General features: G+C 40.5%; 1 protein-coding gene across 1 annotated transcript in view; it reads right to left on the bottom strand.

Annotated features, from left to right (window-relative positions):
- PKP2 (plakophilin 2) overlaps positions 1-26442 on the bottom strand; it is a 474852-nt gene that overhangs the window by 8650 nt on the left and 439760 nt on the right. Inside the window, exons 11-12 of the mRNA XM_086920178.1 lie at positions 9523-9712; positions 6003-6093 (exon numbers count right to left, since the gene is read on the bottom strand). Of these exons, the coding sequence (XP_086776304.1) occupies positions 6003-6093; positions 9523-9712 (281 nt within the window). The remainder of the gene's footprint in view (positions 1-6002; positions 6094-9522; positions 9713-26442) is intronic.

Below are 26442 nucleotides of genomic sequence, written 5' to 3'. Positions count from 1 at the left end.
GTTTGGAGCAAACCATGTGATATACGAGAGACCCGGATGATAGGAAATAGTCTGAGCTTAGTTTTAATGTAATGCTTCAGCTAATCTTTGCAGAACCAAATTCCTAGCTATTTGAGATGTTTGGGCTGCCACTTCAGACCAGAGTCGCCTACATGTGAGGAAAAGCATATAGGGTTCAGGGGAAAGACCTCGATTTTCTCCTTATTTAAAGTGTACCCAATAAAAAGAATTTTGTCAAAGATTTTTGCTTCAATATTTAATAATGAAATTGGGCGGACTTATTTTGTTTCAGAGTGGTCCTTATCCTCCTTGGAGATATCAGCAATTATGGCCTCAGAGGCCCTACCAGTCACCTTGCCAGTGAGCGCAAAGTGATCCAGGATATTTTTAACATGTGTAATGATCGAGTGTGTAAATATCTTATAAAAGCTGATGGAAAACCCACCCGGACCAGGAGCCTTTCAAAAATGGATTGATTTTATTGCTTTAATAACCTTGTCAGAAGTAAAAGGTGCATTAAGGCGTGAGTGTAATGGACAAAGCTTTTCCTGCTCGGTTACGAAAAAGAAGATGTTTAGACGTTTGGGACTGAATTAAAAGATGAGCTCTCTTACTAACAACGGTATTATATATATAGTTTAGTTGCTTAATGTCCTTTAGTAAGGTTTTGTCACCCAAATGTCTGAGGCCTTCTTCCTTTCTTTTGATTTCAATGCCTATGGAATGTAAGGATTACTTGATGCCCTTTTTTGTTTGCCATATGCTTAATTAATTGACCCCTCGTGGCACTTTTAACCCCTTCGACGCTCAAGGCGGAGCGGTTCCGTCATGAGCGTCGGTTGGGCTGTGCTCATGACAGAACCGTTCCGTCATGACCACGCCCGTTCTTAAGAACGTTCAGCAAAGCGCGAAAATTCGCGCCGCACTGATGTGGTTAAACATGTCCCAAATTGTCACAGGGGAAGAAACTTTGTTTTATTTGTCCCTGAAGAAAAATTACATTTCTTTCCATAGTTCCTCAACGTCTGTCTCATTATTGAGGATAGCGGAGTTTAACCGCCATTTTATATTTTCTCTTTTATATAGGTGACTAGCTTAACCGTCGCGTGTTGCTGCGATCTCAGAAGAAAGGAAATTTAAGGTAACTTGTTATGATAACATTCAATTTACATTGTGCCATTTTTATTGAAACTTATTCATTTTAATATGGAAAACATTTTAAAGCGTTGTTTTAATTCTGTTTATTTATTCGAGTGCTTGTGGATACACTGTATTTTTTGTTTTTCCATCTGGTGCGTACACAAATAAATCAGAAGGTTTTCCGACGCGTGAGCTGGCCACATACAGTTGTCCATGTGAGAATGGGGTGAATTTGTGCATCAGAAGTGACTTTAAGAAGTGAGGCATCTACCAGGAGATAGTCTATATGAGAGAAGGCTGAGTGGGGAGGCGAAAAGAATGTAAAGTCATCACCCCCCCTCCGATTTTGCAATCCCCATGCACATAGGAGTCGTTGTGAAGAGCACAAGATTGATCATCTGTTTGTAGGCCCTGGGGGTTCTGAAACTGAAGGTAGCAAGTCTATCGAAAATTGGGTCTATTGGCAGGTTAATATCTTCTCCACAATTAGCTACGCCTCTTGTGGAATTTCCATTTCGTTTTTTATTTATTAAGAGAGAGACAAAATATCAGTTCATCATTGTTGAAAGTGTAAACAGTCATCACATACAGATCCTGTTGAAACCCAGCCTTTTCTCACCAATAGCACCTCTGTAAAGCCTATCTTCGTTTCTTGCAGTAGTACTATATCGGCCACTACACTTTTACAATAGTCAAGAATTTTGGACCTCTTTACTGGGTAGTTTGGTCCATTGACTCTAAGGGAGATTACATTTAAAGAGGGCATTGGTAAAGGAGTCTGGTCTCTAATATGTTATCTGGGGTGTTGAGCCACAGAACAGAGGCTGTAGGGGATATCATGTATATTAGGGAGTATACATTTTGTAGTATCATCATCCCACTTGGTCGGGAGTTAGGAAAGAGTTGGGCTGGGAGGAAACCCGGGGGGAAAAACGAACTGCCATGTGAGGTCCCACAGTGCCTGGCTTATGCAAATCACTGCTATGGACCCTACCCATCAGGGTAAGTCTGTAAGAGACAGAATGTATAGGTAACCACAGTGAAGCATGAGAGAGGTAGGGCGAAACCGGCAACATGAACAGGCTGGATGTAGAGTACAAGAGCGGAAAAGTTAGTAAGCGTATGAATGTGGGAAGTGGGAATTAGTTCTAGTCTAGCAATATGGCCGTATAGTTGAACATAATAAAAAGCAACAGAAGAAAACCTAACTTGAACAGGCCCCAATCAGATCTGGAATAATGCATGAAACAAACTGACTGTAAGCGCCATGGAAACAAACATTATACATCATATCAAGTATCGTAGACGGAGAAATGGCAGATATGATAAGACATGATATGGTATGATATAAAAGAAGAAAAGCAAGTCTATATTGGAGCTTTAGACCCACATGAACAGCAGAACTGGAAACGCATGACCGGCTTGAGTTATGAGACCAACTGAAATAGCCTCACCACATCCAGCAATGTTAGTTAAAGTTGTCATAATAACATTATGGATGTTAATGAGTGGAACTGCTACCCCGTTAACTTTGTGAAGCACTTTTGGGGTGAGTGGTACAATTAACTAAGCTTGCAAAACTAAGCATGTGATGCCCAACCCTTAGTCAAAAATTCAAGCATTCCTGTACACTCAAATGTAAGGAAGTGATCTGAGGGTCAGAAGATGAGACCTATTTAGCAGTCATCCCAAGGCTTTGAGAGTGTTCATAGACTACCACAGAAGTCACAAACAAAATTAGAACCAAATTAGACCAGTTCAAACATCATTCCTACTTAACTGACCTTAGGGTAGGACAGTTTGTAAACCAAAGAAGTCCATATCGTCTCAAAGAAACATCGGGAAATATCACAACAAAGTAGGAGGAGTCGGTGGAATGTTTACGGAATTAATGAAGACCATCTATGAGACTATAAGTACAAGTTCCTAGAGACCATGATGATAGTAATGTAACACCTCTGACAGCAGCACCAACCATAATACAAGCAGACCAAGAAGTAAAAGGATCTCCCTCCTTAGCAGGGAGAAAAGGAAGTGCAAAGGAAGTGACAATGCAATACTGGAGTTGTCTAGGGTTGTCAGGCAGAAGGCAGACTGGTTGCAGTATCCAAAGGACAGTCCGAGTCCATTCATGACTCCAATTTCTTATCCAGAAAGGACACAACTTCTGCAGGTTCTGAAAAGAATCTCAGTGATTAAACGAGAAAAGGAACTTTGGAGCCAGAAAAAGAAGGGGATCTCCAGGGCAGTCAGTCTTTGTCGAGGGCCACAAAACCTTTACGACAGATAATGGTGTCCCTCGCACAGTCCTGAGATTGAGATTTTATGATCCTGCCATTTAATCATTTTGATCCTCCTCATTTGTACGAGGATTTGTCCTGTGTGTTGATGATGTAGTGGCTTAAAGAGGAGATGTCTCAAAGTGGAGATGTTTGTTGGTCTTAAGGGTGGCACCCTATGGGCTTGTTCGATCTCAAAGTCTTTGGAAAAGGAGAGTTGAAGAACATCTGGGATTGATGTCATTAAGAAGTTGGCCAAAGAATCAGCTGAGGTTTCAATACCCTCTGGGAGAACAAAAATACAAAGATTGATCCTCAGGCTACAGTCCTCCTGGTCTGCAAGATTTCTTCTCAGCGTGGATAGGGAGCACTCAAGGCATTGTACCTGTTTGGCTTGGACAATGGTGAAGTCCTCAACAGTACTTATTCTTGTCTCTGAATTAGATATTCTTATTGTGAGGTATTGGCAAAGCCCGGCTACATCTACCTGGAGCAGATCTGTTGGTCTTGGTACTCAACGCAATGTCATGTAGCAAGTTCCGTTTCAGTAGAATAGCCTCCAGTGTAGAGGAGGAATCAGGGCTCCCTTTTATAGGTGACTCAAGGATCAATGGTGAGTGTTTGGTGGGCTTCAAGGCCACCTTGGAATCTCTCTTGTTAATGTGCCCTTCCTGAGGTCCACCATCCTGTGGTATTGGGGTGTAGAGGCCTTCTAGAAAAAACAGATAGGCAGAGATGATTAGAGCTGAGTGAGGTCCCTTTAGTCTCACACCACCCACCTAGCAGCAAACCAGGTACAATGCAGACGAAGGAGTTACCTCACCTTCAGGCAAAATGTCACTGCATCATCGAGTGTAGTCAAAGACGTTTGTGTTGGGAAAGCCCCCATTATTTCCATCCCCTTAGCCCACAGGATATGGGTGGGTACACACCCTCCAACAGTGAGTAATTCACAAGATAGCCATAAGGGTAATAAGCGTAAGGACCAGAGACTGTCAAGGTGATGGGTGGATGTACAGAGCTTTGGTGGGCAGAACGTGTTGACCTCGACCTATCAAACAACCCCTCCATTCCAGGCTTGGATATGTCAAATGTACCGAATTCAAGTAGTTGCCGTCACCCTGAGGCTATTCTGACAGCCAGGCCCAGGGCCCTTCTGTGAGGCAAAAGGGGAAAGGCGGACTGCTTCAATCAACTATGTGGTAGTAATATGACAAGAGCAAGCCAGTCTGATAGTGAGGCAGGGAGAAAGTGCAACTAATTTGGCCCACAGTACATACTACGGATCAGACCAGGTGTCTCAGGTATGCATCATCACTATCTTAGGTATTCAGGTATGGTAGTGCCTAGCGTGTAGAGTCACCATTTGAATAGATATCCTGGGCAAATTGAGGAGAGTCCGGAGATTATTAGGCCCACACTACCCAGCAGCCATAGATCTTGGAGGGTGATGCAAATGATCCCAGGTCAGAAGCAGGCATGAGCCGCGATGCCATACCTCAGGGCCTCAAGGTCGGGCAAGGAGAGACTGGCAGTAAAATGCCACTTGCCTGGATGCCTGTGATCAAACGCGGTCTAGACTATGTACTGCTGTGCCATTTGGGCCCCACAAGATATTCCTCACATAAGTCCCCTCACATTGCTAAGTAAGTCGGAGGGGCACTGAGGAGACGCCAGGAGACCACCGTTTTGGCACTAAGATAATTTTATAACCCTCAGTCACGTGAATTGACTCAAAGTCACTCAGCCAGCAACACTTGCACATAGTGGTCCTCAGGCATGTCAGGCTCTCCCCCTAGATTAACACCCATTGTGCCATATAAGCATGCTTCTGACCTTGGGCAGAGCTGGGAAAAACTGGTGGTGAAATGTCACAAATATGACCTCCTTGATTCAAATGCTCTCAACAGCGTTCACCACAAAATATCAATCGGCCGCAAGGTTAGAGATGAATAAGGTTTGTTCGCTGATCCATTAGAGTCCCACACGTATCCTCACATTGGTTTCCAAGCCATGCCCCCTCAGCTCTGTTGACGTCTAACCACAAAGTCAAGACTTGGCTTAATGATCACTTCACTTGCAGCAGCTGAAAATAGCACCCAATGCAGCACAGCTGATGCCCTGCTCCTTCTGAACTGAAGCCACTCTTGGGTTCCTTCATTTTTAGTCCATGGTCAGACAATTACTGCTTTCAAAATTAAAGCTTCTTCCCTACAGTATGAGTGGCCGCTCACCCAGATGGACGGGAAGCTGGTGTGTCATGGCGGCACATGTTGCCAATAGCATGAGGCTGCTCACCACAGTGCCCTTACAGGCAACATGCATCAGTAATAGAAACCTGGCATCACTGTCATGAAATTATTAAACGTGGAAATGGCATTTTCTCTTGCGACTAGCTGTAATGACATCTCAGTCATTGTAATAAAAAATAATTCACATGCCTTCAGAGGGAAATTAATCTTCGAAATATTGTGTTACATTACCAAGCAAGCTCTGAAATTGCAATGAAAGCCGGACATGTTAGTAATATATTTCACAACAATCATAAGGTACATTCACTGTCTTAAGTGCACACCTTCTTACCTTTTTATAGGCACTATGAAGTTCACTGTGATGCCACATAGAGTAAAGGACAACTGAAGCTGCTTTTCCAGCTTTCGTTGATAGAGATCCCCTACAACAGAAATAACCATGCTTAATATCTATTAAGACATTTAACAGTGTATGAAAAAACATTACTTTCCCAATTAAATAATAAATTAAAAAAACAGCAGACCTATGAATTGTTCCTAAACTAAGGTGTCAATTCCTGGATGCAAGTGTGCAATGACAATGCTGCACAGCCAAATAGCCCTGAGATTTGTGTGCAACCAAAAGAGGGCGTTTTTAAGTGCGTCTGACAAATTCTAGCCTAATACAGCACTAAATACTGTTTTGGAAATGCAGTAAAATAGGGCTGTATGTAAAAGGTGGACTCCTCTGCAGTGCAGTGCCGTAGTGATGGGGCCTCGAAGGCTCGGCCTGCTTGACACTTGCTGCCGTCTGTGACAGGACTGTTGATCTGAATGCACGGTGAGAGCTCTCTTAACAGACCGCTAGGTAGTGGAGATAAGAGACTTGCGGAGGAATTTGATTTGCCTGTGAGCAGTGCGGATGAAGTCCCCAGCTGTCATCCTCTCATCTCCTGAATGAACATGACAAATGGTGTTCAGTGGAACTGGATGTGCAGAGACAAAAGCCTACAGGCTATGTGAGATAACAAATGTCAACATTACACTAAAAAGCTGAAGCCAATTGGTAGAGATGCAGAGATAGAGGCATATGTATCAAAAACCGTTATTGCGATTCTCAAATAGTGATTTTGAGAGAATCGCAAAACAGGATGTAATAAAAAAATCGCAAATATTTTGCTATTCTTTGGCATCCCTTAATTGCGATTAGCAAATTGCGAATCTCAATTAAGGAATACCTTCCCGTTCATTCCTATGAGCTAGGAAGCCCATAGGAATGAATGGGAAGACATTCTCAATTTGAGATTCGTAATTAGAGAATCGCAAATTGAGAATTCAATTTCAAGGATGTCATGGGGTCAAAAGGACACCCTGTTGCACCCCTGAAATATGAATGTGTGCACATGTGGGGCACATACATGCCCTAAGGGCATGTATATGTGGCACATGGCACTTTGAAAAGAGCAAAAAATTGATTTTTTTCAAATAATTCGCAAATTACCACCAACTGTCAGTTGGTGGTAATTTGCGATTTCTTATGCCAAATTTGCACAACTTAGGTCGTTTCTACATCGCATTTGAGGAATCACAATTTGCGATTCCTTAAATGTAACTGCAAAATAGAGAATCACAATTTTGCGATTCTCTAATTTGCAATGCCCTTTTGGGATTAAACATCCCAAAAAGGCCTTTTCCCGATTGCAAACAGGCTGATTCTGATAGGGAGGTAATTGTATCCTGAGAGCTGAGACATATATGTGGCGTTTTACAACCCTGTATCCCGGCCTTTTGGAATATTAATGTATAACCCCGGTCCTGAGGAGGCCTAAGAAGAAAAGGCTGAAACGTGGTCACGTCGAAACTTCTAAGGAGGAGTCATGGGAACTATATTGATCTGTGGAATTGTGTAGTTAAACTAGAGCTAGGTCAACTAGTCTACAAGCCTTAGGTGTTTCACTCCGGCCACCTCTAAGTGGTTCACCCAAAAGTATAGGGGGGAACTAGTGAGAATAATTTCCTAGGGTTATTGTGATATGTATTTTTGTTTGTTTTTTGTTGATGTATAGAATATTGTGATATATGTAATTTTTTTTGTCTTCCTCATTGATTAGGTGCCATTGTCTGTGTGTGCTTTAAATAGATTGTGATACATTCGTTTAGAATAAAAATAACTGTGGAGAGGGTAATTAAATGTGCTCTACTCATAAATTATTTTGTATTGTTTCCTTTATACCATTTTTCATAGTATAAAACTACATCCCATACCCAGGTATAAGAGGGTAATTTGAGTATAGCCCTATTGATTATGGTCAGCTGTCAGCAGAACTGGCAATGTTACAAAGTATGGTTGATGTATTATGAGCATGTCATTAAGATTATGGACAGCTGATAATGGAACAAGTAATGTTTCAATGACAATAATTGATCATATCCACCAGTCTATCTCCCTGCCGGGGTTCCATCTGGCCACAAGCCCAGCAATAGGATGAAAAGGAACTTGTCTAACAGAGTACTGTAAGAAATTAGCCAAGCTGGAGCAATTCAGTATAAGCCTGTGCAAAATTATTTATATTTCTCAGCAATTATCAAATGGGGCCGCACATCATATCGCTATATTTTTCACAAAAGTAATGATGGTTTGGTGAAATATTTTTTCAGTTGCATATGGTGTTTCTGCAGTCTCACCCACGTCAGTTGTAGCTACAATTCTCCAGCATAGTCACCCTTCATTGACGGATGTTTGTGAATCGCACGCTGGAAATATTCCTCGTCATCGGTCTCTGGGAACGTGCTCCCAGCCCGATGAGGGAAAGTAATTCAGGCCCCATAACCAATAAAACATGCAATGCTGGAACAAAAGGTTAGGTCGCTGTGACTACATCTCTCTACTGCTGCCAGCTACAACAGTCTAATATATAGTTGTTAAGAGTAAATCACCCAAGAGAACATCCACATGAAGTTATATTGAAACATTGCCCTACACCAAGAGTAGACGCATGAAACCATTTCTGGCGCCATCAATCTCTACACCCATATTGCAAGGCTCCAGCTCATATAGCTGATAAATATTGTGAAACCTTAATGTACAGTGAGCTAAGCTGTAGATCAACAGCATGTCTTGATGTACACCAATGTTGTTCATTAGACAACTCTTGCACCATCATAATTACAACATGGCTCCAAGGAATATTGCTGCTGAAGCATCTGCTAACTCAATGGAACAGCCATTCAAGCTATTCCGACATCTACTGTCTCTCAACAATCCAAGTATCAACCAAACGAAAACCTACCAGACATGCAAACAAAATGACATCAAAGACACATCCTGGGCACAAGATGTCTTGAAACAAACACCTGAAGCATACAGATGGATAACCATACACTCCAGCATAACTAAACAAATGGAAATACCCTCTGGCCCATGTATCAATGCATATAATACTCCTGACAAATTCATCACTAAACAACTTCACTTTTCTTGGCCAATATAAATTATAACTCACCTGCCAACAATATAAAACACCACTTAATACATTATCCAAAGACTTCATTAACGAGAATCTTGGCACTGTAAAGGGTGTCCACATTCCTTAAGTGTTCAGGACCATAAATGTGGCGGGAACGGGCTATATAAATGTCCTTAACTAGATTTTCTTTTAACAATGCTTAGGACCTGAAACGTGTCAGAGACTTGACGTGTCTGTTGGCTCTCGCTTTTTTTGTTTCTTTGTTAATGCGATATGTTAAAAATTAATGAAAAAACAATGTATTCCAAGAATTCAAATACGAGTAAAAATAACATTGCTAAAGTAATTCTTTTTTATATATCTGAAGCGTCGTGTCATTTTTTTAGTCTGTTCCTCCCTACCTACCCTTCGCTGATGCTTATGCTGTAGATCTTTCTGAGGCCTCCGCTGTCGAGAAGAGTTCGAGCACTCTGGGAGCTGTTCTGGATCAAATTGTTGATTGTGTAGCAGATTGAAGCTGTTGTGTCATTGGCAATGTTGGAATCGGGAGCAGATTCGGGTAGTAAAGTGACCAAATCAGGTAATATGTTTTTGGCTGAAAAAAAAGGAAAACAAAGTTTAAAATTGTAGTTTTTCTCTTTATATGCATCCTGGAATGCTCACATCCATGACACTTAGCCCACGATTTAATCAGCAGTTCAGATTAGACGATCTGTCCCAGCATAGAGTCCAAACTGAGATACATACATGACTGGCATTTATAACTGTTTCACAAGTGTTGTACTCCAACCAGAGCAATTCTGATAGACAATTTACTTTAAAAACGTTCAGAATGTTATTCTAGATTTATAAAAGCACCCTGGCTCAAATTATTTTATAGTGCATCAGGTTTAGAATGACAGCAAACAGTAGGCCTGCAAATGTACTGACCTCTTCAAACACTGTTCGTGATATTGCATAATACTGTCCAAACTGCGACTCGCACATACTCATCTCGCGGCTCAGTGGACTAAATCATCTACGGATAGGACTTGGGTTAAAATCTTAGCAGGGCCCCCCATCCTTCCATGGCCAATAGAATGTGTAACATTCAGTTGGGTAATAATAAACATTTGTTCTTCAGCACCAAATACCCTTCTGTGATAGCAAGCACTTTACAAATGTACGTTATTTTAAGAACAAGCATTGGCATTTGCAACAGGTTTGGCTTATAACAAAGCGCCGTTGCAGTCACTGGTTAGTTTAGTCACTCAATAACTCATTATACATAACTCTGTCAATCATCCTTTTAGTCATTATTCCATTCTCCTCACCCACCCACAATAAAATAAGAACACAAACTCAACAAGATTATGAAAGATGAATTAAAAGAAGAAAAAAGAAAACAATCTAACACCCTACATGTAGTGAGTATATGCTAGCAACAAAGTATGTGAAGCATCAAACATAGCAATGAGTGGCTATATTGGAATGATATTGTGCATGTTTATCACTGATTTAATGTTGTGACATGGCTGCAATATTTAACAGCAACGTGTGGCGATCTTGGATTGGTACAGTGACGATGCCCAACGCACAGTAAGTTTCCAGGTTGGCTGCCCGGTACACATTGGACTAGGCAGACATCTTGGAATTGCACTGTGAATAGTACATAGTATATCATGGTTGTACCACTCCAAAACGGCAGACATGTTGCTTCTAAACATCTTCGAACAGTAAACGATGATACAATTCCTTTTTTTTTAAAACTTTTTTTATTAGCAACACAGGTCACAAATGTATACAAACAAAGCAGAACAAGCAGCCCGAGAAAATATAAATACAAGAAAAAGTAGTCTAAACATATACAGAATAGACATTAGATCATTTAACTCGTTCTGTGAGCAAAATAAATACATGTATCGTTGCTAGTATACAACATAAATCAGCAGCTATCTATATAATAAATAACTTTCACCTAAAGTAGGAAAGACCCCCAAATCTTATCAAATTTAGCTAGTGATTTAGTACCCCTGAGCCTAGCCAGAGCAAGTTCCATACTATAAATTTCGTTAAGCAGTGACCACCATTCTATTATGTGGGGAGAGTTAGGAGAGATCCAGGCATGCGCAATTGTGAGTTTGGCGCACAACACCGTAATAGTAATTAGGGATCTTTGTAGAGTGTTCCCAATATTAGTGTCGAACAAGACTAGCACTGAATCTAAAGAGAATGAACCCCCTAATTTCAGTGTCATAATGTTCTCAAAAGAAGTCCAAAATTCTGATATCTTGGGACAGGTATACAACATGTGCACCAAATCTGCTGCAGCTAACGCGCACTTAGGGCATTTAGTTTGTTCACTGTATGTACTATTCGAAGCCCATTTAGAAATTCTTTCTGGAGTGTGATAAAGCATGCAAGTTATTTTATATTGCAACAATCTTAGGCTTGACGAAGATACCACATTATTAATATTATGTAAAGATGAATTAATCACAGCCGGAGTAATATTAATCCCTAACATCCTACTCCACTTCTCAGCTAGCATACTACAGTCCGTGCTTCTGTAAGTATTGAAGCACTTATAGCAGCCACTAATTAAAGACTTGTTTTTCTGCGAATAAAGGCTATCCTATATGCTAGAGTCAGAAATGTTCTGTAGGTTCATTTTACAAATAAGAAAGTCATATAGCTGCATATACTTGAACCTTGCAGAATCAGGGATATTATAGAGTGTTCTGAGTGTTTCAAAGCTCAAGAGCCCTTGTGCGCCATAAAGATCCCCAAGGCTTTTTATTTCATGCGCCAGCCATATGTTAGTTAATCCATCACAAAATATTCCCGGTAAGACAGGATTTCCCCACAAAATCAAATTAGGATGAAAGAAGGTCACCTTACAAAAGGCCTGAATGGTACGCCAAATTTTGACTAAGTCTCTGGCTGTCTTAAAACGAACCCTTTTGAAGTAATTGGGATCATTAGTCCTCCATAAAAACATTTTCGTATCAAGATTAAACATAAATGTAAGAAAGTAAGGTCGATTATCTGCGCCCTCAGAATTAATTAGATGTCGTAAGCGTCCTACAAATGTTGCCCAAAAGTATAACTTAAAGTCCGGGAAGTTTAGCCCTCCTGCGTCAAGAGCCCCTTTTAAAAGAGTCATAGATCTACGAGCTTTGCGATACCCCTAAATAAAACTACTAAATACCTCATCCAATTTTTATTTAAAAGAATTACATAATGCCTAGGGAATAGAACGAAAAAGATAGAGAAATTTAGGTAAAATTATCATACAAATCAAATTGATTCTTCCAATAATATTTAATGGAAGTTTGTGCCATTTTTTTTAACAGATTTACAGTGTTTTTGACTAAATCATCGTAATTTAGTCCTTAATATTTGCAGATAGCTTAACCCCTAAATATGTTGCCGTCTGTTGCCGTCTGACACAATCCGGTAGTTAAATGCCCTGGCTTATAATTAGCAATTATTTGCGTTTTATTTAAATTCAATTTGTACCCAGAGACATCCCCAAATCTAATGGCTTCTACTGGAATGCCCTGCATCGCCGTAACAATATCAGTAGAATAGATGGCGATGTCGTCAGCATAAGCTGTGAGCTTCAGTAAATGAGGGCCAAACTTAAAAGGAATAATGTCAGATTGTAATTGTAATGCATGAAGAAATGGCTCTATTGATAATGCGAAAAGAAGAGGTGACATGGGGCACCCCTGGCGGGTTCCCCGGGCGATAGTGAAAGAGGCTGATAATAGACCGTCATAACTAATTTTGGCTATTGGTTTGTCATATAAAGACTGTATCCAATTCAAAAATGTACCCCTGAAACCAAGGCCGGCCATGACTAGCCACAAGTAATCCCACCCCACTCGGTCAAAAGCCTTTTCTGCATCAAGCATTATCATACCGAGTGGAGTGGATTCCTTTTCAGCTATATCAAAAGCTGTCACCGCCATATTAATATGTGCTGTGGTGTCCCCACCCATTACAAACCCATGTTGATTTGGGCTAACTATTTTCGGTATAATAGGTGCTAAACGAGTGGCTAAGACTTTTGCGAATATTTTAGCATCCGCATTAAGTAGCGAAATGGGGCGGTAAGAACCGCACCTATCTGGTGGTTTCCCCTTTTTTAAAAAGAAAACCAATTTTACCTTATTCCAGGACCTCGGGGCTTCCCTGCTTTCCCCAATGAAGTTTATAACTTGATAAAGGAGAGGTAAGAGCTCCTCACCACATAACTTGTATATTTCTAATGGAATCGTATCTTCTCCCGATGCTTTCCCAGATGGCAAAAGAGAAATCGCATTTCTAATTTCAAGCACACTAATAGAATTGGATAGTTGTTCCAGCTCGAGAGAATCAGGCTTTTCTAAGGTGTAATGCAGATAGTTCTGGATAGCTGCCACTGTCGGATGATTTTCTGGAGTATATAATTTTTTGTAAAATGTGGCAAAATGTTCTAGATTTGAGTTGGTTGATCAATTATAGTGTTATTAGGGCCCCAAAGATTCTTAATGAAAGTTTTAGCTCGCTCATCAGCTATTTTGTAAGCTAATAGTTTTCCAACTTTGTCTCCACTTTCATAATGTGTCACTTGAAATTTATGTAATTTTATGCTACTCTTATCCCAAAAGATAGCTTTTAGAGCAGACTTCAGCCATCCTAGGTGTAGTTCCAATTCTGTTATATTCCTAGCATGTCGGCAAAGAGCCTCCGCCAGTAACAGTTCGACAGGAAGTATATCGTTAACCAAAGCTTTATCCTTTTTACGACGCTCTGAGTTTTGATGGTACAGAAATTGCTGAGTAAAACCCCGAATACTTGCTTTACAAGAGTCCCATACCATAAAGCATGTCGTAGAGTTAAGATTGAGCTTGATAAAGTCTGCAATATGGAACTTAAGTTGTGAAATAAATAAGGTATTGATAAATAAATGCCTGGGAAAAGAAAATGTACGAGGTATTGTATAGTTATTTTCGGTATCGAAAGTTAATATAGGATTGTGGTCAGAGTTAATTCTAGGGCAAAGTTCAGTAGTACAAATACTCATTACTCTGTTCGATGCCCAAACCATGTCAATACGGGAACAGAGCCTATGAGGGGCAGAGTAATATGTATAACCAGGCATAGTAGGAAAAACACATCGCCAGACATCTTTAATGTTGTGAATACGCCCTAACTCTAGGATAGCTGCCCGGGTTCTCTGCATTCGATGACGGGCATTACCCCTTGTGGTGTCAATCTTGTAGTCCATTATGCAATTAAAATCACCCATGATAATTAATTTGCCTACCCACTGCAGCAGTTCTACATTCAGCTGATCAAAAATGTAGGCATCATCGAAGTTGGACCCATAGACTACACAAAAGACATACTTAGTATTTTCATTCATTAATTGAACAATGGCCCACCTCCCCTTCTTATCACAAGTGCTCTTCCCAACTTCTACCTTGAAGCGTTTATCTTTTAGGATAGCAACCCCCCTTATTGATGCATTAAATGTCGAGCAAGTTAACACCTCATACCCTAAGTGTCCCAGAATTTTCTTATCTACGTAAGCAACATGTGTCTCAGATAAAAAAACTAAATTGGACTTATACAAAGCTATTTCTTCCCGAATCAAACGTCTTTTCCTTTTACTGTCCAATGCAGCAACATTCCAGGCCAAGCATTTTATTCAAGGCATTTAATAAAAGAGAAAATTACATACATCCTGTCAATCCTGTCAATCTGTAGCATTATAATACGGAATACACTTCTCTGAAGCTGCTCTGAATTTTCATTTTCCTGTGATGCTTCTTTCAACCAAAACCCCCCTCCACCTCCCCCCTCCCCAGTCACTCCCTTCCCTCCTGCCCCCTCCCTGCTCCAGCAAGAGTGCAAACCCCCCCAAATGCAACCTTCTGCCGCTGAAGTGGCAGCTACCCCAAGAAGCAGCCTGTGGCTACACCCACTCCCTGCCCAACCGGAACTCATTTCTCTTCAGATAGTATCTCTCTCAGTTATGAGAATGAGGCTAATACATCCTCTGCTTCCCTTACTTCTGTGAAATATTAAGTGTGCCCTCCCTTAATAATTTTTAACCTGGCTGGTTCCTGCAGATATGCTTGCCCCCCTAGATCCTTAAAAGGGTCAATTAACTTGCGTAGTTGCCACCGTCTGTCCATTGTGGCCTTGCTAAGGTCCGATTTGACAAAAAAGGATATCTCCCCCACCGTAACTGGTAGATTGGGCCTTGCTTTTGAGGAAACAGCCTGCCTTAAGAAATAATTCCCGAAATGAATTAAAAATGGGCGAGGGAATTTACTTTGTTTATTTCTCTGAATTATTGGTAACCTATGGACTCTCTGCAGCTCAGAGTCCCAATCCCAGTCTGAAAGTTCTGTGAAAGCTTTCTGTAGTAACCCTACCATAAATGCCCTCGGGTCCACCCCCTCGACCCCCTCCGGTATACCAAAAAGCCTGAGATTGGACCGCCTTTGGCGGTTTTCAAGGTCGTCAACTTTTAACTGCAATGCCAAAAGCTTGTCATCATGTTGGCTAACCGTAGTGCTCATTCCTGCAGCCCCTTCCTCTATCTCAACCACTCGTTGCTGTAGATCCCCTATTTCTTGTGACATCCCACCCATCTTTACATCAATATCCTGTAATGAGTTCTGTAATTTGGTGTTGTCCTCTCTCAGTTGTAAGAAATGTTCTTGCGCCTCCTTCCTATTCCTAGTCAAAGTCTGTAAGATTATATCAAATGGTGAGTTCGTATTTCCCATCTCTTCTTCGACTATTCAACCAATGCTAATATTGTCCGCTCCCTCAGACTTGGCTGGTAAAGCGGGTGAAGTTGGCAGCCTTGTGATAGCAGAAGAGGCAATATCAATCACATCCACCAGCACCGTTGGGCTATTAGAGGGAAATTCCTTAATAGATGAATCCGTCTGAGTATCCACTTTTTCTGCAACTTCAGTAACTTTCTGAGTATTGGCCAAAGGATTGGATCTTATAGGCTTTTGCAATACTAGGGTATTCCTATCAAAGTCGGGCGCCTTGAAAGTATCCTATACATATGGGGTATCTTCTATAGGCATGACAGAAAATTGGGTAATGACTTGTTCAGGCAGGCTTACCCTAGAGACCCGCTGCGTCATGTTCTTTACTAAGCCTTTGGCTTGGATCTATTTCCTAAGGGGGCTTTTCTCGACAACAATCTTTTCTTTACTAAGATCGGTACAGATGTGCTCGATATACCAAGTACTTTCCCTTTTTTTTGTCTTCGCTTTATTCTTAGGTTTGGATTTAACTTTGTCTCTCTTACCAGCGAGGTGCTCGGCATTGTCTGATAAAGAGGCATTTTCAGGCATCTCCTCGTACTCCTCATTAGAGACTTCACCCTCTATATCTCCATTCTCTTCTAAATATGAATTTTCCTTGGGGGGGGGGGTTGATTTCGTTTGTACCAGTAGCTGGGAGATCTACAACAATCTCTGCCACAGAAGAAGGAGCTTCTATTTGGCAAGTAAAAGGAGCCTGCACCGAACCATTGTCTTCTCCCCCGCATCTTTCTCCATCCACATTTCCCACATTTCCCACTGGGGTTACCCCCCCCCCCCGTGGGCATGCAAGGACGTGGTTATAACCCCAGCAGCTTTATTAGAGCTCTCAACATCTTCTTCAGCAAGTACATTCACAGACCCAAGAACCGGTATAACCAAGACGGGGGCCGAAGTACTTGTTTACCAAGTGCCGGTGGAGCTATTGTATTGCTAACAGCTTCTGTACTAGCTGCAGAGGCAGGTTTTTTTTTAGTCACTTTAGGCATTGATGGTGCCGTACTTAGTTTCAAAGTGCTCGACGTCAAAGACATATCTGGGACCCCCGAAGCTTCAGTCTCCTCCATTGCATTATTTTGTTAGCTCTAGTGTCCCTCCGATAGATCTTGGGGCCATCTGTGAGCACTTACTTGGTAACGGGACCGAGTTTGCCTGGGCGTTGTTAGACCGAGCCGCTGACCAGCGTCCGAGACCCAGACCAGACCAGCCGAGCGTTATTCCTCCAACAAGCCGCGGGATGGAGCGCCACACGAGCCGAAGGTAAGCCTGGAGCCGCCCCTGCATGTATCCGAGAATGCCTCCATCTCAGCTTCGTTAAAAAGTCCTGAAAAGAATCACCAGGTAAACGGACGATGGCTCCATGACAGCTGCTGTCTTTACCCGGTTGTACTCGGCTGTACTCGCATGAAACTCCGGTTCACCTTTCCATTCATTGTCTTGCTTCACTGGATATTTCATCCGTTTGTTTCCGTCCCTCCACCAAACATCAAGCAGCACTCACGATGAAAGACGGCAAGTTGATTATGGATGCACCGGCAAAAAGATATCACTTTCGGTGGTCTTCCATGCCTCTGTACTTCACGGTTAAGTTAAATTAATGCTTTCCGTGGGCGTTAAACACAGGCATTATCCACAGTTCAGTAGCCTAGTCAAAATATCCGTAGCCATTGCACACCGGCTCAACAGGGAGTGGGAAGCTGCTCACAGCTGCGACTGCACGGCGGCGTCCTCAGTCCGCCATCTCTCATACGATGATACAATTCCATGAGGCCTGCCTGGCTCGCACAGAATGCAGTGCACTGCAGACGAAATAAGCACCAAGCAAGCAAGACGCTGCTTTACAAATAAATAAAACAAGCACTGGAAAAGCCAATGGGTCTCGCCTTGACAAGCCTGCAACACATTTTAAATCTCCTTTTTTTGCAAATGTGCGCAATAGACACTTAAGGTGCAAGAGAAATACAAAGTAAAAATACCACCATCTGAAGGTGATGAGCACGTTTATTTATAATTTTCATTTTAAAAGGGTAGAAAGTGGCATCTCAAAAGTAAACAAAAGCAAATATGCAATCATGGCAGAGACTGGCCTACCAGCCCTAGTACCGACATGAACTACTTATTAAGTGAACGTGCAAACTGCTGTTGCTCACAGTGAAGACAGCCAGTGGCTGAAGTGGGCTGATTCACTGCCACATGCTATACACTCTGGTGGGAGTAAGCAAATGTAAAAGCCACTTAGGGCAGTGACAGCTGATCAAAAATCTCTGTCATGTATATGTATGTATTTTTATTATGAGTTTTCTTAGAAAACAAGAGGTGGTGGGGACAGATAAAGCTGTTGCTAGGCCAGACCTAACAATAAAGGAAAGAAATGAAAGGGGGCCTAAACTGGAAATGGAATGGCCAACCAGCCTTGGCCCTGAAACACACTAATTTTCAGACAGATCTGCATGTGATCATGTAAAATGACATCACTCACGGGCTATGGAGCCAATGGAAGAGTGGGATGACCTATTGCCGCGTGCTATATGCTGCCATGGGTGGAAGCAGAATGTCAATAAAACTCATACAGATCAACAGCTGAAGGGGAAAGTCTCCAATTAAAAGACCAACCCAATGCACAAATAGGTATGTCCTTCGCATGCATTAAAAAAAAAAAAACTCAAGTGTTTCGCAGACTGCTATAACTGTCAGGTCAGATTAAAAAAGTAACTAAGTACATACACAGATAACTACGTAATAAATTATAAATATGAACAGAATTATTGTTGACAAAATAATATACATCCCCACTGAGAGGTTCTGCCAAGCTTTATCACAATATAAATCTATAACTTCTAGTGTATGTCAGAGGGGGTAACCAATACCAAGGCCCTGCGTACTATGGTAATCTGTGAGATTCCATGTAATAGTATACCTTTTTCATGCTTTACTGCAGTGTAATATGATTTCACCCTTAAAGGCTTATTGGTCTTAATATATGTTTTTCACCTTAAATAAGTCAGCCTTACTGCCTTTGTCATTATTCTTATAAGAAATAAACAACACATTTAGCATACAACATAACTTTTTCCAATCAACCTATCAGGGCTACAACCTTTACAATTGCCCTGCCACCATAAACTACCATCAAGCATACAGTTGTAAAATATAAACATGTACACAATTACAGCTGGCAACCCAATACACCCCTCCTGAGAACACATAACAAGGGTTATCAAAGTGCAAAATTTCTATAAATTAACGGCCATTCTTAAAGGATTATTACCATCAACATATGTTTTTCACTACAGATAAGTCAGTTCTACTGCCTATGTTTTATAAAAAACAGATGAATCCTACACCATTGGACATAGCTCTTCAAATGAATGGCATATAGCCTATATCAACAGCCTAGAATATTGACTTGCCAAAATAACCAATTCAGGCATAAAGTATTGAACATAAACTTCCCCACAAGGCAACAAACAAGCGCACAGTCATACATTTTCAAATATGGACACAATTACAGTTGGCAAAATAACACACAACTACCCCTACGAGGTTCTAACAAGGATTTCAATAGTGCACCTCTTCCACCCCCTTAGGGTTTGCCAGGGAAGGGAGGCAACACCAAAACACTCATCTGTGGGGGTCTATGTAGCACAAACCATGTCTACAGTCTTTAACACAGAGATGAATATTAATGCACTCCTCTTGGCTTTAATATATGTTGTTCTCAATGAATGTGTATGGTCTATTGCTTTGCTGTAGTTTTTCATAATAAACAGGACAGAACAATGGCATCTGATATAACATTAACCAATGAACCCATCAGGCTCACCGCCTTGATCTCCAAACCCAATTCATTCCTTCTATACTAGTCATAAGCTTTCCAACAAGGCACAATGTTTTCTAAAAACATTCTTCTACCTCCCAATCAAAACCTTGGAGAGACTTAGAACAACATGTGGGCAGATTCTTAAGTCTTCTCTCAGGATTGCTTCTTAAGGCTCTCTTTTCTGTGATCACATAAGAACAAGACAGACCTTAAATGCAATGTTTCTCCAAATGCTGTTGCTGGGATTCTATTGTAGTTATTTCCAGATTCCGAAAAAGGTAGAGACCTAATTGTTGTTTAATTAAGAACGTTAATCCACTAAATGTGAAAATGTGTAAGTGTAACTCAGCATCCAGGACCTTGGAGTGTCCTGCAATTGCCATGGATTTGGGTGTTATTTTTGCACGCCCTGAGTTAGTGAAACCAGGGGCCTAGTTAAAACTGGGGAAGTGGAATTTCCAAGGATTCCAAGCTGAACCCTTAATAGTCCCTGAGAAATGAGAAAATATCAGGGGAATTAGTAGGTCCCTGGTAATTCCCTAAGCTTGACTGCATTCTCCCCAAGAGCCTTTGGCTCTCTCCAGAGGGACATTTATATATCTGTTGTGCAACCATAAATCTATTAAAACGAATGAGGCCACTAACTCATGTTACTGGTACTGTTAGAGATTTAAAGCAACTGATGATGGAGGACAGAGTCCCCTACACAGGTTCATTATCACAAGCTCAACTAGACAATTTCTATCCAAAACTGATACAGTAATAGCTACCAAGCTACTTGTGTGCGACACCCTCAGTCATTGCTGGCTTCACAGCCAGCTGTACTTACATGGTGGTAATTGTAAGCCATGTTATAAAACAAAAAGTGGAAAATGATTGATGAATAAAAGCTCAGGGCCGGCTGCATTTGTCACACGTGACTTAGAATCTATGCACTGGGATGAGTGCTTTAACATCAACCATTTTATCAAGCTTGTAGACTAAATGTCAGTGCCCAAAACCAACAAAGTCCATAAAACAGATGCTGATATGCCTGAAATTTCTGTTACAGACGATGGGCCCGGACAATTAAGTACTTACCTATGAAGTTCAATCTTCAATTAAACAATATGTTTAGAATGCTTAAACACAAAAAGTAGTAACATGCATTAGTACACCATTCTTCGGAAGATCCACGTGAGGTGCCATGAATTACATTACTCATCAGCGTCAGGTGTTTCCATCGCGAAGAAACACATTCCTAGTGACCAAGAGATGGATATGGCAAACTTGAAACATGGGGACAACCCCTGATGAGGAGAAATATTAATCCAAAGTCTCTCCTGGGAAGATCTCCTGATGAATCCAAACTCCACAACTGATTGCTAGGAAGTAACCTCACAGCAGGGGAGATATTAAGCTGAATTATTGGGAAACAAACTTGTCCTATCAGACTGAGGTACAAAGTGTGCTTTAGTCTTCAAATGGCGTCACTGTGGTGATGTGTGGAGAAATTAGGGAGAATGGACAAGATGGTGGTGCTATGGATTCCACAATGGACATAGGCCAGTACTGGAACTGCTTCCCAAAGTATAAAGTCCAGAACAGTAACAGACATCACTGAACGCTACTGGACGGATATAGTATTTGTGTGGACTGCGAAGACAGCTTTTCGCATACAAGCATCGGTTGTAAACCTCTTAATTTCCAGTTTGTAATAAACACAATGTCAATCCTCTCCTCACATTGCAAATACAATTTTGTTTATAAAAGACTCATGAACCTGTGGAAAAAATTAATATTAATCTATAGCTTCACACGACTATCCAGGGCCATCTTAAGCACAATGCAATGGTAAACATGGGTGAACATGTCATGGTGGCCACTACGACTGTAAGAGATATCAGCAAGGAAAATATGCTGCCCATTACTCAAGTGACCTCCAAAAAATATAAAATATACCCTTAATACAATTCTTCAAGTTTGTTTTTTGCCTTGAGGTCAATTAAGTCTTTTGTGACGGTGAACAATGCCACATCTCATTCAAATCATTATAGAGTTGTCTTGTGACAGTCGTATAATAAAATGTATTGCATTCCAGGCGAACAGAAAAAGTTGGCTTTGTCTTGCCAAGTAAAGCACCCAACTGAAAGGGTTACCTTTTATGCAAACCTTCAGAAAATATCAGAAAATTAAATGAGACTAGAGAGTGCTGGCAGGCAAAGGGGCTCAAATCCGTTGCTGTAAGTCTTTCCAGCTCCTGGCACAACTTCCGCTACAGCTGCCGGAAAGCCAACTCTGCCTGAAGGCGCATACATGTAGCTGTAGATGTAGACACCCGTACTGTGGATGCTGAGAACACGTGAAGAGTTGTTAGTGCACATACTTTCTCAGCGATGGATAACTTAAAGGAAGCCTACGTCTGTTTGTGCTCTCATTAGAGGGAGATATGCACATTTATGCTGGTACTCCTGATTAATTCAGTAAATAAGGAGCAATAACATCTCAGCAGCTGCAAGAATAGAAATTCTAGCAAAGTAGAGGGAAACAGGAAAGACCTGTGGCCGTATCAGAGATATTGCGCACTTTCCCACTCTGGGTCATTCCCTCGTCGGGCCTCGTGCAAATGAGGATAACTTGCCATTGGAATTGCACTGGTGCACATGTAAAGTTTACACAGTCAGTAGCGCCTGGTGTGCGGGCGGAGTGGCAGAGCGAGGGTAAAACAACAGATGATGAAGGAAACAGAAACAAAAAGTGGAAAAAAGAACTTACCTATCCCAGGGCCAATTCTAAGGCTGCTCTCATGCTTGAAAACAGCACCAAGATTAGAAGAGAAGACCGAGAAGCCGCCACTGGGCACAATCCTCAGTACAGAAGGGGCTTCTCAAGTGTCTGCGGCCCTTTCTGTAACATCTAAGTACTCCAGGTGCAGGAAATGGACGCACATGCCCATTGCACCGCCTGGGCAGCTGTAAAACAACCCCAGGTATTTTATGAGTGGGCTCGTGGTGCAATAGAGGCAATGTGTTCAGGCTTGAAGGAGCAGTTTAGAAACCAATGAGTAGAACGGAAAATAGGAGTGTTTGTTATTTTAGAATGAGATTAAAGGTGTACGCAGAAGAGTATAGGTGTCTTCAGATGGGCTGTGTTGCCTATTCAGTATTTTACCCTAGGTGGAGTGCATGAGAAAGTCGATGTCAGTGCAAGAGAGACTAATGATTATAGGATAAAGAGGAGTACACACAATGTTAGACACAGTTCGTTATCTCCACAGAGCTTCACTTACAGCTACCTTCGAGAGATAGAATCACAGTAAGTTTTGAAGCAAAACAGGGTATTCGAAGCTTAAAGAAATAAAAGGCTTAGGGGAGGTCAGAAACATTCAAAGAACTTTGTTGGGGTTCTGCATGGATTAGCGTGCACTAATTAAAATCCATCCTTTAACATGCTCACATCACTCATTTGGGTTGTTCATTCTGGTATTCAAGAGGAAACAGTTACTTATAACAAAACATTGTTAGCAACACTGCCTTTGTCAAATGTTAGAGAGGAAAATAATTTGAATTTGGTGTCAAGGTGTGGGAGCTTGAAGCGTCTAGTTAACATCAACCGGTGGTTTTATATACACATGCCTATGCTTATTAAACACACATTCTTACACACACACACATATATATATGGTGATGGGAAGCTGGGACACTGTATATATCTTGCACTGAAGCTGGCCAAAAACGGGTCTTGCCAATACATGGCTTGATGGACTCTGGAAACTCAAAAGGACATCTTCCCCGGATGTATAAATACGGGGAACCATGCCGATACACGGCTGTATTTGTTTTGTTTCCAACTGGGGTAATATGCACCTATTGTGAAGTGTATTTACATGTTCAAAGATGGCGCGACCCATAAACAGTAAAGTCCGTCAACCATGTCTATGATTGCTTACCGCTATATCCCGGGTCAGTTTCCACAATGCAATTGACACTGAGGAAGGCGTATGCTGAAACGCGTTTGTCAATAATTGTGAATAAACTTCTGGTGTGAGCACCGCAAAACCTTTGGTCCCACGAGTGCAGTTCTTTAGAAGAGATATTTCTGAAGCAGAGCAAGAATATATATATATATATATATATATATATATATATATATATATATATATATATATATATATATATATATATATATATATATATATATATATATATTTCCAAGTTGGTCACCAGATAGAACGCCTTTGCTAGGTGTGTGAATATGTAATAGATTCACAGTGCTAAATCGAGCATTTGTTGTGGTTGGTTTAAATTAGCTGTAGTCTTGTGAAAGGCAAACGTTAAATAAGCATCTATGTCTCCGGCATGCACATGTCAGATCTGAACTCTCACCATGTACTTTACATTTTCAAATAAAGGAAAATAGCTCCAGAGTCATAGACTATTTTTTGTTCTCTGCTGTTTCCTATTACTTACGTAAATATATTGACAGCTGTGTATTAATATGTAATTGATTGATCCAAAGACTAATAGAAAAGAAGCAGAAAATCAGACAACATTGCTTAAAGTGTGAAAAGCATATATGGGCTGATTGAAAAAATCATAGCTTTCTGCCACTGATTTACATTATCCAAAGGAGTCCACTTAGGAAATATGCGTAGGCTGTATCCTTTAAGGTACCCTTCTGCTCTCACACACCTGGGGTTTAGGAATTCCATTCTTAAATGAACCTTTTGCAAACTTTTGTTACACTTACCATGGCAGAAATTCTTATAACTGAGGCGAAATGATAGGCTAAAAATGATAGAATGATAACTGGTTCTCGCTGTACATTATACAAGCACTTAATTCACAAATATTTGAAAGAGAACATTTCACAACGACGTGATAAATACATGTAAAAATAGATACAAGATGAAGGCTTTTTAACCTTGCAAATTGCATCTACTGAAATGGCAGGTATTGAAATAATGGTAAGAGTGGCAATTTGAGATTAGTAAAAAATTGACAGTAGTGAGTTTATATGAGCAGTTAAATAAATTTTCATTGCAGGTCTGCAGGCAGCAACTCAAACTTTACTCCATTAGAATCAACTTCTCGGTCTAGCTTCAACTCAAATCCATTGTTTTCTTTTTACACACTTAAATTCATTTTAAAATTTTCAACTGGATTAAAAAGTATTGAGTCAAATATTTTAATCTGAGACAAAAAACTTTAACTATTTAGTCAGTAGCTCTTTTGTCACTGAAGTTAACCTCAAACCCTCGGTCTACCTTCTTAGCTTCTTTAGCAGTCACACTGCAGTCTTCTGTTTTATCAGCAGAAAGGAATATCGAGATATTGGGAATTGCCATAGTCCACTAAGGAGGCAAGGATTGCAAAGAGACAAAGGCCCACGTGCATCAAGCATTTTTGGAGTCGCAAACGGTGCGATTCCTTAAAATCGTCCGTTTGCGATTCCAAAAATGCTTTTTGAGATGCATCATGCTTTTTTAGAAATCGCAACTTTTTTGCGATTTCTAAAATTGCGATAGCGTTTCAGAAATCGCAATTTTGCGATTTCTAAAATGCTATGCATCATTTGATTACAAATTGCGAAATTTGAAATTGTAAGTGCAAATTACTACGAAGTTGAACCTCGTGGTAATTTGCGAAATTGTATAAAAAAGCACAAACATGCATTTTTTAAACTGTAAAGTTACAGACACACATGTCCTTAGGACATGTGTGTATGTAACTTATACTCAAAAGTACATTTCATGGGTGAAGGGGGGGGGTCATTTGGACCCCCCTCTCCACCCTTGAAATGCATTGCTGAATTGCGATTTCAAATTGCGAATTCGCAATTCCCATTCATTCCTATGGGCATTTTAGCCCATAGGAATGAATGGGAATTGCGAATTCGCACTTTGCTAATCGCATAATATTTGAGAATCGGTAAAAATTGCGATTTTTACCGATTCTCAAATATTTTGCGAAAATGTACATGCATCCCATTTTGCATTTCCTAATTTGCGATTCCCTAAAAATCGCAAATTAGGAAGTGCAAAATGAAACAATGATGCATGTGGGCCTATGGACCTTATCCGAAAAAATTTCTTGTAAAGGTAAATACCCAGGCAGACTAGAAATACAAGAGCTGGCTGACTATAAAGACAATATTCAAATAACACAATTTATGTAATAAAAATGATTACTGCAATGGACTGAAATGATATCAAAAAAGATATACTTTAATATAAATATATAAGATAGACGTATACATAAAAATAAATAAGTTACACAATAGACATATTATATCATGAAGTTCATTTGTTTGTTCTCAGAAAGACTTCACAGAATATAAAAAGAGGGTTCTTTTTCTTTCACAATATTCTCTGATTGTGGAGAATATGGCTGTGTGTCGTGTGTCAACGCGTTTCGACAAACTCATTTGTCTTCATCAGGACAAACGGATTTTCAGCCAATTTTTCTAGACAAAAAGATATATACAATGATGATATTTGAATGAATTTAAAGTCACAGTGCATTGCTTTATAAACAATAAAATTATTTTTTTTAAAAATAATCAAGTTTCTCAGCCAGACTAATGTAGTGATACATAGTACATTTAGGAAAGTAGTTGGAGAAGAACATACATATTTCATCTTTCATAGTTATCAAAAACAGGACTCTATCTTCAACATTTAAATTGCAGACATATGCT

Source organism: Lissotriton vulgaris, chromosome 1_1, assembly GCF_964263255.1.
Source record: "Lissotriton vulgaris chromosome 1_1, aLisVul1.2, whole genome shotgun sequence".
Classification (NCBI taxonomy): Eukaryota; Metazoa; Chordata; class Amphibia; order Caudata; family Salamandridae; genus Lissotriton; species Lissotriton vulgaris.
Note: the sequence above shows the minus strand (reverse complement) of the source record. Positions and strands in the feature narration are given on the sequence as shown.